This window comes from Melospiza georgiana, chromosome 3, assembly GCF_028018845.1.
Source record: "Melospiza georgiana isolate bMelGeo1 chromosome 3, bMelGeo1.pri, whole genome shotgun sequence".
In the NCBI taxonomy this organism is placed as follows: Eukaryota; Metazoa; Chordata; class Aves; order Passeriformes; family Passerellidae; genus Melospiza; species Melospiza georgiana.
In genome coordinates this window covers 80581453-80594400 of record NC_080432.1, presented here as the reverse complement: position 1 = coordinate 80594400, position 12948 = coordinate 80581453, and the positions used below count along the sequence as shown (strand labels likewise).

The 12948-nt window shown below is 38.0% G+C and overlaps 1 protein-coding gene across 1 annotated transcript in view; it reads right to left on the bottom strand.

Annotated features, from left to right (window-relative positions):
• Window positions 1-2875: 2875 nt before the first annotated feature.
• Window positions 2876-12948, bottom strand: part of LAMA4 (laminin subunit alpha 4) — a 98015-nt gene continuing 87942 nt past the window's right edge. The window contains exons 33-38 of the mRNA XM_058020810.1: window positions 12722-12877; window positions 11737-11896; window positions 10608-10738; window positions 8092-8185; window positions 6989-7108; window positions 2876-5565 (exon numbers count right to left, since the gene is read on the bottom strand). Coding sequence (XP_057876793.1) covers window positions 5420-5565; window positions 6989-7108; window positions 8092-8185; window positions 10608-10738; window positions 11737-11896; window positions 12722-12877 — 807 coding nt within the window. The 3' untranslated portion in view covers window positions 2876-5419. The remainder of the gene's footprint in view (window positions 5566-6988; window positions 7109-8091; window positions 8186-10607; window positions 10739-11736; window positions 11897-12721; window positions 12878-12948) is intronic.

Here is a 12948-nt window from a genome sequence, read left to right as displayed (position 1 = left end):
TTAAATGAAAAAGCAGCCATTTGGAAATGCTGTAATGTACCCTCCCACCAGGCTTGCACATTAAGCTCAGTTTCATATTGTGCATATAATTGTTCACAGTGAAAAAACAAGGAGTGTAGAGATGCTGTTGTCTCAGCATGGCAAGACTGGTCCGCAACACAGCTTGGCAAAACAGCTGCAAAATCATAAAATCCTTTAGGTTGGAAAAGACCTTTAAGACCATCAAGTCCGACTGTTAATCCAGCACTGCCAAGTCCAGGACTAAAACAGTAAAGAATGTGGGACATGCAAAGCCTGCAGAAAGCTGTCTTGTGACACAGATGGCATTTCTGCTTCCTGTGGGAGGACAAAAGCGATTCCATGCAACCCAGTCCATTAAGTTTTATGGCTAAAACCTTCCAACAAAATACTCTTTTTCCAAATAGATTATTTGTAATGCTGGTGAACAAAAAATGTGTTAAATAAAATTTTTTATCCGTTTTTTTGCTCCTAGACATGACATGGTAGAGATTAATTGTAGGTCTACAGAAAAATAAATTTGTAGCAAATGACTATTAAAAAAAAAAAATCTTTCCAGACATTCCTGGAAAGATTATGTATATATTGCAGCAAATAGAATATTGTACAGTATGTGTTATATACTAGAAATAGATACACAGAGTAAATTTGTGAAACTTAATTGAAATCATGTTGGTCTTAAGAAAAAGTACTGGGTGGCCCAAGTTTATGCAAGTGTCATGTATGAAATGTGTGAAAAGGACCAATGGCTTCAGTGTTATAGGCATGTTTGGCATGAATACAGTACTACTGCTTCAAACATGTCTTTTCTATAAACTAATCACCAGTGTAAAACTACATGAATATTAAACAGGAAAGTAGGTAGTCCTTTCTCTCTGGACAGATTAGATGTAACTATAACTTAATTTTGTTCCCTGTGGTTTTTTTTTTAAGTGGTCCAAACTCATAGGCTGTGCTCTGTTCATGTTATTAGATGTCAAATTGCTTCCATACTTCTTGCCTACTGTCATGTCCTTAAAGTCTTCTCTTCACATGTCTTCTCAGCCTTAATTAAGGTTAAAAGCAGTACAACATTGCTTGTAAGCATTCTAATGCTTAATTTAAATTCTACAGAATCTCTTGATATTACTGTATCTGATTTTCTTTCTTCTTATGTAATTTTCTCCACTTTCTACTTTATTTTAGAATTAGTTGTATTTTTTGTGTCTATGTCCCATGAAGATTCAACTTAGTCGGATTCACTCTATTGATTGTGATGTTGCAACAAGACACACTGAGCTTTGGCTTCCAGTGTTCTTTAAGTGGTCTGTGAAGGCAAATATAAAGTGATTATTCTCTTTGAGCTTGGAAACATCAAGAATTGTGAATTGACAACAGACTTATAGTAATATGTGTTTCTTATCCTTAATTTCTCAGTAGCATTTTGCTGATGTGTTATACAGGAATGGTGTTCCACAGCTTTGGGACACAAATTGGATAATTGTATAAATAACTTACTGTGCTTTTTAGTGGAATTGAATCTCCACAGTGAATCTGTGAATAACCCTTAAATCCCACACTGTAACAAGAGCCAAAAGTGCATCACAAGTTAAATATGTGTGCTATGCTTTCAGCATCTTTTTATTAAGTCATTTGACTATTTAGGCCACATGCTGCTGTAGGGAGAATACACTGGAATTTGAACTAATGTTATCCTTTGACTTACATTGTGACTTAGTTCACATATGAAGGTTTGTTGGTTTGTAATTTTGATTTTTTTTTTGGTCTATTTTTTGTTTGTTCGAGTCTTTTTAAATTTAGAATTGTTGTATTTTGGGAAATTACTGTCAGGCTTGTAACACTTCATCTTTCATTTTTCTGTTCAGGATGTTGTCCATACACTGGGTTCTTGAGGAGAAGGGTATTCTCTACAAATCTTGAGGTGTAAGAGATAGAGGGGGCTGAGATCTCATTTAAATCCTCTATTTTGGAGCAGTTTCCTGAGCATTTGAGCATTTGATCTTGGAATTGGTTTCTTTATTACATAATCATGCAAATGTCCAATTTCAGAATATTTTGAGATACAGTAACAGTGTAGTTGCAGCCCTGATTTAGATAATGGCTATAACAACACTTATTAAAACCTTGAAGGTGCCAGGGAAAAGTTGTAATCTATTTAGAGTCAGTGCTCATTTCTTGTAGGCTTTCTGCAGAATTTAGATAGTTATGTTAAAAATGGAAATGGACAATCTGACAATGTAACTCAGAACTTGAAGGTTTTCCCCAAATCTTTGTAGATGAAAGCTTTTGTACTTTGAAGGTATAATTTTTAAGATAGATACAGGAGACAAATTGAATTCTGGGAAGATTTATCTTTAGACAGTTGCCCTCTCTTAAACTCTAGCAGCCCTTAAAATGAGTGCAAAGGTATGTGCAATATAATGCATCACAGACTGGCTTTCTTTGGCACATATGACATGGTAGTGTTAAAGGTCTATGTGGATGTTGGGGGCAGGGAAATTTACATTATTTTTTGCTCTCTCCTGAGTCTGCAAGTATCCTCTGGTTTATTGTGTTTTTCTTTGCAAACCCTGTTCTGCAGAGGGAAAACCCACACCTCTGAAGCCTACAAGGGAAAATTGATGAAGACACCCTCCAAAATAGTGCTGTGTTTGATTAGCTGGTGATATAGTAAAGAGAAGTAAATTGAATAGTAGCAGTTTATGAATTTTAATTGGTTTTTATTCACATACTGTTTTAGTGTATTTTTAGTTTTCCATATATAAAGTATGCAAAGGACTGATTAAATCAGAAAACTCATTCTTAAACATAAATCCACAGAAAGAAACCAAATCACATTGCAGCAAATATGACTAAGAGAAATATTGTTTATTCACAGAGCTGGGATGTGGATATGAGAGAATATGCTTTGGTTTGAAGTAGGTGTGAGACAGAAAAACATTCTTAGTATGTGTGTACCAGTTAACATACAATGCTCCACTTAATACCAGCATTCACTAAACTCTGTTGCTCTTAGGGGCCACAAGCATTTGCTATTCCTGGCTATCTCTGCTGAGCAGCTGCAGGCAACTCAAAAGGAATTTCAGTAATCCTTGTAACCAACATATCTAAGCAGGGAATCTGCTGTTCTTTTCTCTCCCGCAACAGGGTCCTGGTGACCAGGGCCTGAGGAAGCTTAGCTCATGTTGTGGTGTCATGAGCTTTTTTGAGCTAATCTAACAACTCACTGGCACTGGGAGGAGAGAGACTTCCTTTTTTACCCCTGCTCCCAGCTGTACAGCTCTGACACCACACATGGCTTCTGTAACCACTGGGAACCCAGCTCACTGCTCTGAGGATATTCACCCTCAACAGCAATAATAAAATATTCCTGAAGCAAAAGCCCTAAATTTTCTGTTCCATTTCTGGGTAGTAGCTGGGAGCAGGAAAAGCTGAGCAAGCATACTGGCTTTGCCTGAGACAAAGATGGCATTGGAAGGCTACTGGATTTAAGGATCCATGCCTGAACCAGAGGTACTGCAGAGGGCTACTGTTCATGCTTGCTTCTCAAGTGTGAGCAATGGGCTTTGGAGTGAGGAAAAGAAGGGTCACTCCCCTGTGAAGGGGGTATCTGTAAGCTTGGAGTTGGAAAGGGAATCAGTCCTTGGAGCATAGTACCTGAGAGTGGCAGGGAAGGGAAAAGGGGATGTGTTCAGGAGAACACAAGCAGAAGAGGAATGGTGCTGAAAGTGTGAGCAGAGCTGATGAAGCTGGTGAAAGGAGGGGCAGTGGCTACTGGAGCCCCGCTGTGTTGTTCCCTTAACCCAACACTAGACTCCAGAGGCAAGTGGAGAGTCTGTGATGGGGTCCCAGCTGCTGAAGAGTTCCTGTGCCTGTGTAGCCAGAGGTTGCAGTTCTTTCTCCAGAGTAAGCCAAATCTGCTGCAGTGTGTCAAAACCCTTTTTTCACCCTACTGGGACTAGTAGGGAAGCTGCTGATTAGTGCTTACATATGTATCTTATTCTGGTGGTTCTTCCATCCGTCCATGCTTTCAAGACCTTTGGATTCCAGTTTTCATTTGTGTGTTTTCCAGATGAATTCTTATTAATTTTCAGTCTCTAGGGTGTTGTCCTTTATTTTTGCATTTCATAGTTTCTTGCTTTGCAGCTGGTCATGTTTTGAGTTGGTTCCAACAATAATTTGCTCAACAACCATAAAACTTTCATTACTTTAATCTTTATTGCATTACTTTATACTTCAAAGAGAAGAAAGCTAAATGGCTTTGATTCCTTGTAGGTGATGATTGAAGGGACTAAGTTTTGCAAGTGATTTGTATCTATTTGGTGTGCAAGCCTACTGTGAGTTGAACCCTACCATTAACTTCATCTACCTTCTATGGTTATAGCACAGCTCACATTTGCAGCCCTTTGCCTTCTGTTTACATGTTCCTGCTTCACTCTTGGTTCCTCTGCAGCAGCATATCTTCTGAAGGAACTTGCTCCTTGTTTGGGGATTTCTGCGGTAGACTGAAGTCCTGCAGGAGTCTCACAAGGAAGTGATGTTTTTGTATGATGAGGGAGTCACCTGAAACTGTGACTGTGATTCTGCTTTCTACGCTTCATTTTTACTTGTGTGATGTTAGTGCAAATGAGATCACAATGAGATTGTGAATTTAGTGCTGTGTTTGTATCTAAGTGCATTTTAAAATTCAGAGAAAAAACTTGAAATTTAAAATTGTCTCTAACGCAAGCATTACTCTAAAATTACCTAGTTTAGGTAAATGAGTCTATATATAAAGCATCTGTCTTAAAAGATATACATCCTCTCTTCATATTGTGCTAGAACATATCCATGAAGTCTAGAAGTGGAATAAAAATTTTAATTTTTCATTATTTGTAAGCTTACATAATTAGTATACTCTCTTCCCCCCATTTTATTTGAGGAATATAAATGAGTTGAATGGAAAATTAAAAATATACAGTAAGATCTTTATACAGTATTTGCGATGTAAATCTATTATCTAGCTTTATTCTTTAATGTGCATTAGCAGATCTTTTTCTGTGGAACAAAGGATGACTAAGATATGGAATGAGATTATGTAGAGGATCTATTTTGAAAGCAACATATTTAATATAATTTTATTTTATAATCTCATATTTTCATGTAAAAGACTGGCCACACATATAGTATAAGAAATGGTAAAGCTCACTCTTGTGGTATGTTAAGAGAAGTGCAGAAGCAACAGCTTTTATTCTTCAGTGATTTTTGTTTGCATGTAAATATTAGAAGTGACCCCCCCTTCCTGCTTTCTGTAGATGTGGCTGTGATATTTTCATTCTTCTTGTCTCGCTGGACATGGTTTCTTTTGTTCTATTTTATTTCTGTGGTCTAAGAAACTTTTCAGAATTGATGCAGTGCACTCTCAGGCTGCTGGACAGGTATTAATGCTTACAGCACCACTAACCAAAGCTGCTTTACTAAAACTCACTGGCTTTTCATCAATCATGAAGTTACGAATGCAGCCAATGAAGGAATTGCGTGTAGTCAGGCTTGATGTTAGCAGAGACTCTGGAAAAAGAAGATCAAAAAAATTAAATAAATAAAAGTTTAGAGCTCATGATGGGCAAAATAATCAGTTTGGTAGCAGAACTTTGCTACTAAGTGCAGCTCTTCTGAATCTTCTTTTAAAATGTTTGGCCTACTGCCAGTGTCCTAGAGACCATTAAAGCATGATTAGTTATCTACAGTTAAGTGAAACTCTTGATACTATATTATCAATAGAGACACAATTTTGCATTTTTTGACAACTACATTTTCTTTTAAGTAACAGAGTAGATGAGTCCCAGTGTCTGTTTTTAAAATTTAACGTCACATGTATTGTAATCTGTGTCTGATTTGTTAGTTTGCCTTCAGTTGGCTGTATCTGCATGGCATTATTTAGTATTGTATCTCATTTGTTGTTGTGAACTTCTGTGTAAGAGTTTCCTGTGCCAGGCTGATAATAGCATTATAGAGCCAGTGTATGGCATTGCTTTAGTATTCTATAATTAATGTAGAAATAGAAGGCTCTATTATGAAGCAGAACAGCATTTGCAATTACCCCTTTATATTACCTCTCTGGGAAGAGTTCTGTCCTAATAAAATTCCATTTTGGATTTAAAGAGTGAGCAGGCATCTGTGCGTAGATTTTATTATTCCCTTTAGGCTCATTTTACCTCCTGGTAGTGTGGGATGGATGTGAACACCACGCACTCAAGCCAGTAATCCAAGATAAGCATTATAATGAATTTTGTAGTTAGAACTGTTAATGATTGACATGCAAGGCTCAGAGAAATAATGCTGCATGTTTTCACTGAGAAATGTATGGAGTTGACTTAAAAATTGGATCACGTAGTGTTGATTACAGTTTGTATATGAACCCCAACAGAGTAGCTCTGTTTGTTGAATAAGGGAAGGAAATGTAGTAATCTTGGCCCATGCTACACAGATGGTCTGTGAGTCACAAATACACAGGAGCAGAAATCTGTCTAACAGAAACCCCTTGTAAGAAAAAGAATCTCCATTTTATCTTGTGTTCAAAGATGCCATTGCTTGAAGAAGAGGAAAGAAGCCTACCAGCAACTAAACCTTGGAACTCAGTTACAGTGACAGCGAGTTTCCAATCCCATAAATAAATAAATCCCTTCTTAAAAAAGAGTTAGCCCACGTGGGAAGGAAAAACAGGAAAAAAAGAAATTTTGTTTGTTGTTGGCTGACTTCTCTAGTGAATCCATACCTTGCCCTCCAGCAGCTGTAAATGTTTTCATTTCAATGAAGCACACATCTTTTTCTTTGAGGCAGAACATTTATGATCAGCTCTTGAGCCTTTGAATTTTACCAGGTTGCTCACATATTTTGTTCTTTTTTGAGATGAAAACTTAGTCTTTATGCTTTCTCTAGAAACAGGGCTGAAATCTCAGAACAATGTACCACAAAGATACCAAAAACCTACCTGGTACACCTCCAATAAACACCGGCTCCCTGTGGTCCATTGCCTTTGGATTTAGCGGCCCTACCACATGGTTGACTTCAGAGTCTACGTCCAGCTGCACCACATTTGCATCTCTAATAACTGAAAGGAGAAGGAACAGAGATCAGCAAGAAGTGTGACATGAGTCTTTTATGACAGACAGGAGTCATCTCTTTGGTGTATTTGATTTAGTGTTTGCTAGATTGGGTGTGAGGCATCAGTGACAGTTTGTGAGTGGATTCTGGGTAGAGCAGGACCGATGGTAGATACAGTGGGAGCAAGGGTGCTTTTGAGTGGGGCTCTTGATCCCTGGTGGCAGTGTTTAGGCTCCAGGTTATGAGCATACAATGGCTTGTGGCTTAAAAAACTGTTGCCCAATCACTCCCATTTAGGGATATATTGGAATGCAGTGAGACTTCTCCCTTGCTTGAGTACCTGGATTTCCTTCAGAAGGGAAACAGAATGCTTGTGGAAAGGGTGTGCAGACTCAGATCGCTTCTGCAGTGATAGTGGAAGACATTCTAAGTCCACATCTAGACAGGAAGATGAGGTGGTTCAAAGCACCCAGGAAATGCTTTTTGACTTTCAAAACCAGGAAAAAAGGATGACTGTCTGGCACAGAGGCAAAATCCCAGCTGCAGACATCTCTCTATCATGAGCAAAAGGTTCCCCACATCTGTCTTGTTATTTGACTTTTAAGGGCAGCATTTACTTTTACCTACTGCATTCTATCAATTTATTTAACCTCTAATAGGGAAAGGAAGACTATAATCTGGTATATGAATTAGGAAAGGTAGCCAGAATTTCAGATGGGCTGCTTCCTGTTCTTTAAACAGGGGGCTTCCATCTTTGTTTGCTTTCCCTCTCATTGTAGGCACCAGTGCTTGTCTTCCCAGGAAGCCCTACAGTTCTGTGTCTGAGGGATGACTGAGACTGTGTCTTTCACACAAACTTGGGTCTTGGCAGGTGAAAAAGAACTGAAAATACTTCTGCATTGCCAGTGCTCTAGCCCATGGAGATGGATATCTGGGGAGCAAGAGACGGGCTTTGTTACCTTAATTAGGGAACAATCACCTTTTACTGACCTGCAATTCGATGCCACCTGCCGTCGCAGAGACTCTGTTTCAGTGTCACTGAAGTTGAAAAATCCCTGATTCCATTATTCAGTTTCACAGTAACCTGAGGGAAAAGAATGTAATCATCACTGTAAACCCCCTCCTTTTCTCTTTTTACCTTCTGTTGTAGTAATGTTGTATTCCTCACTCAAAACATGTCAAGTATCCGAGAGAAAGGAAAACATGGCTTCATTAAATTCTTCAAAATAAATAAAATTTTAAATAAAATTTAGGGTGGGTTGTTTTTTTTTTTTTGTGTTTTTTTTTTTTTTTTTGTGTTTTGTTTTTTTTTTGTTTTGTTTTGTTTAACTGTTCAGATTCAATAGTTCAGAGACATTCCTAATTATCTCAAGGAAGAGTTCAAGAAAAGATTTAAAAAAAAGAGCTAATTTCACTCATTTACTAGTACCTCTACTCTATAATTTCCTGTGTGATAAATTAGTGTTTAGAGGCATCAGATGATGTTTTTGGCATCTTGCTAGCCACTTACTAAGGAAAACAGTCATGAAAACCCAAGTATAAACAAGCAGAAAAGATATGAGAAAGGAATGGATAGCAAAATTAAAAATTACTTTAAAGTTACTTGTTCAAGCTTACAAGTAAATCTCTGGCAGAGCTAGAAGGTGAACATAATTCTGAATTTTGCACCTCCATTTTAGTTAATGGATTAATATCTTTTTTCATGGAAATGGTGCAGCAGCAGCAAAACAGTGTTGGGCCCTTGTTGTGAGACATGAAATTCCTGGTGGTGATTGCCAGAGAACTGCAAACTCTGAGCCCAACCACTCAGGCTTTTCAAATGTTGAAGTTGTTCCTGATTATGCTGACTCTATGCTGACTGGAAATCACAGAATCATAGAATGGTTTGGATTGGAAGGGGCCTTAAAAATCATTTTGTTCCAACCCCCCCCCCCCCCCCCCCGGCGTGGACAGGAACACCTTTCATAAGATCGGGTGGCTCAGTCACATCCAACCTCGCCTTCAACATTTAATGTGATGGGGCATCTACAGGTTTTCTGGGCAACCTGTTCCAGCCTCACCACCCTCACAGCAAAGAATTTCCTCCTAATATCTAATCTAAATTTACTGTCAGTTTGAAGCCATTCCTCCTTGTCCTGTCAATACATGCCCTTGTAAGTAGTCTCTCACAAGGAATAAACTTATAGTTAATTCTAGAGGGTTTTGATGCAGTTGTAACCAAAAAATATTAATTTATTTTCTAGAAGGACACCAACAAACACAATTAAAATGATCCTCATGTTCTGTTTTATCCATTCTTAGGCAAAATGTATCGACTGAAGCAAATAAAGAATCACAGGATAAAGTGACTCCTTAATAAATCACTCAGACAAGCTGTACTGGTAGAGATGTGTACATTTTAAAAATGAATTATAGTTGCTGATCTTATTCGTTCAGCAAAATGGTTTTCACAAAACAGGTCTTTTGTAATGCATTCAAAGAGGGCAGATAGTTAATGCTAAAGACACACAGATCCTTACTAAGAAGGTACTGAACTGCTGCAGTGACAAGCAGGGAAAAGCTGCTTTTCCAGGGTGAATTTTGTTTATGAATTGCATTTCCATTATACAGGAAGGGAGGTGTGAAGCAGTAAGTGAAGCAGCGCCCTTTGTTAGACCAGCTGGTACAGTTGGGAAAACCAGACAACTTATTGGGCATGCAGAACTTTGGTTAGGACTTGACATAAGAAGTGCTATACTGGACTGGTTCTATACAGACTCAGCATTTAGGTGTGGCATGATACACATCAGCACAATGTACTTAAGAATTTCTCTTTTAATTCCCTAGATACAGGGGTAAGAATGGGCTACATCTTACTTAATGAGCTGTCAAAAGTTAGGTGGTCTAAATCTTTGCTGGTGTTGTTCACTTAAGACTGAAATGTATTACTGTAGATGTGCAATGCCTAGCATGAAGACATCCAGATTTTATCAATAAACACAATAAAAAATAGCAACAACTGTCTGGTGTGTTAATTTCTAGCCTCTCTCCTTCATTTGAAATCCAGAGCCTGTAGAAACCAGGCCAACAGACAATCAGAGCTTTTCCTTTCCCTCACTCTTTCCATCACACATATATCTGATAAAGAAAGAAGAGACTGAGTGTAACTCAGACTTATCGTTTAAGAAATAAGAAAAAAAAATTATTGATGGTTACTTGTAACCATGATACATTTTTAATGTGTGGGTGAAAGAGCAGTGCCAAAGAGTCAGTGCTTTTGCTTTTCAGCTCACAACAAAATATTTATGCCTTGTATTAGTAAAGTGATCTGAATTTGCCACAGGTGTTATTTTTAGTATTTTAAAGTAAATATTTTGTTTGGCTAATCTAAGATGTTATCATATTTAGGGGAGAAATAAGAATCAGTTAATGGCAAATTTGTAAGACAAAATCTACATGTAGCAAAGCCCAAGTAAGTGGAAGAGAAACCAGTCAGGGCAGTGGAGGAGATGTGACCTTATTTATACCTGTCCATTTCTCATGTGCATATTCAGGTACTCTCCATTCACGCTGTGACCATGCAGTAGGATTCCTGAGCTGCTTCGAGGACGTATTTCAAAAACAACTTCAAATTTCAGGCCTAAACTGAAGGATTCATCTGTGAAGTAAAAAGAATAACGTTCTTTTTGTCATCTGAGTTAGTGATGAAATTGGACATTTATTCAAAGTCAAAGTAGAACATCAGAGGGTGGATTTATTTGTTCTTCAAACTATTGAAATATGAGATAGCATGATGTGCTGTCAATGACCCATTTCAACTTTTATTTTGATTGGAGTACTAATAAAGGTTTATTTACTTTTCTCATTATTTAGAAAATGTATTTTGTTTAAAAATGTTTCTTAGCAATAAAATGGACAACAGAAAGTAAATTATTTGTATTTTTGGCAGTTTCTTATTGTGCAATTTCCTAGACACTCAGAAGTCATTATTGAGTGAGTGGGAGTTCACTTGAGCTTTGATGATTCAGTCGGAGAAACTCCCTTTTTCAAACTGGTGACAGGCCAGAGAGCAAATTAGAAACACTAGTCTGATTCTTCTTGGTGCTGCCAGTGAATAGGGTTTTGCAGTTCCCTTTCCTGTTCAGATCAGAGCCTATGTGACTGAAACACCCTCCTAAAACTCTTCCTGGAACACAGAAGGCCAAAATGACAGAAAAGATATGTTCTGTCATGCTGTTCTGTATCAAGACATGCTGAAAGCCTTTCTGCAGGATTTTTTATTTACATGTTAATTAAAAAAGTAAGGGATGACCATTTGATGGTGTACTTGGTCTTTGCCATGTTGACTTCTATGCTAATTTTTAACATATTATGGTCTGTTCCCTCACTAAAATTATTCCCTTATTAAATTATTATTTGAAACACATACATACATACATACATACATACAGATGTGTTTATTTAACAATGTTAAGTTTCACAGTGACATTGTGACCTGTCAATATCATCTGCTTAGCACAATAGCGATCTGTTTCTGATAATCCTTATAGCTCACAGCCTTGGAAATTACCACACTCTTTAGTGAAAAATGCCATTCTGAAGCACAGTGAATACCACAGTCCTATTTGGGGATACATTTGGTTAAGAGTATATTACCAAGGACGACATATCCTCCTTCTGATGAAAAGTATGTTCCTGCTTCTGATGGGCCTTCAAAGCAAGGTGTTACACTAAATGTCTGTGAAGCTGAAGTAAGTGGTCTTCCATTGAGCTGGAGGTTGCTGAGACAGCCACTAAAGCTGTAGACAGAGTTAATCTGAGGGGTAAAAAAAGCCTTGATTAGTAAACTAACTGCTTGTGGAAGGAAAAAGATTCTTCTGCCCTTAGTTCTACTTGTTTATAAGCTGTAAGGCTGTGATTGTCTGCACATCAGTTTTGAACTAAAAAAACAATTTCCAGAGAAGGGAAGGAGGAAAAATGGTTCTCATAGCCTCTCATGTCTTTTTGATGACTTCAAGGTAATTCCAGCTTGTGTTGTTTCTCAGTCCTTACTGAACTGTGAGAAACAAAACACAAGTAGGGTGAGGCAGTGCTATACATATACCTCATAGCCTCAAGGCAAGATGGGTCTACTTTTTCAGAGTAGTTTATCAATCTTGTTAGGCATATAACACTAAAGATTACCTTGAAAGAGAATATTATGTTCATTGTTGGTTCAACACTCCTTTCCGTATACTTCAGTACTGAGCTGTAGAACAGAATCCTGACCTCTAGGTATTGTCTTAAAACAGAGGTACTGTGAGAACATTAAAATGTCTCCAAAACTCATTCTGTATCTCAGACCTCAGGGTGAAATGTATCTTGCCTAACATTACTTGTCTCATCTAATTTTGGATGTCACTAGGATTTTTCTGTTCCTTATGGACCCTTGGTTTCCCAGCTGCTGCTGCAAGGCTGTGGAAGCCTTACCCAGCTACCACCAGCCCAGCCCTGTGGAATGCTCTGTACATGAGCTGAGCTGCCTGCTCCTTAGCAGGACGAGGGTCAAGATCTTAGATTTTGTCTGATCTCATCCCTACAGTCAGCTTTTGTTTTAACTTTACACAGAGGAATGGGGTCTGTACATGGAGATCTGCTTTACCTGGATGTTTTTCACCGCTTTTCCAGGAGCTACACCTCCAATATAGAGTGGTTCAGTGACTTGCCAACCATTCGCATTCCCATCAAAAGATTCTTCTAGCACTCGGAGACCATCGATTATCAAGCGACCGATATTTTTGCCTCTAATAAATATCACCTAGGAAGGGAAAAAAATGTGGAAGATTACTTTAATCTGTTAATGGATCACTACTGTGCATTAGAAGAAGA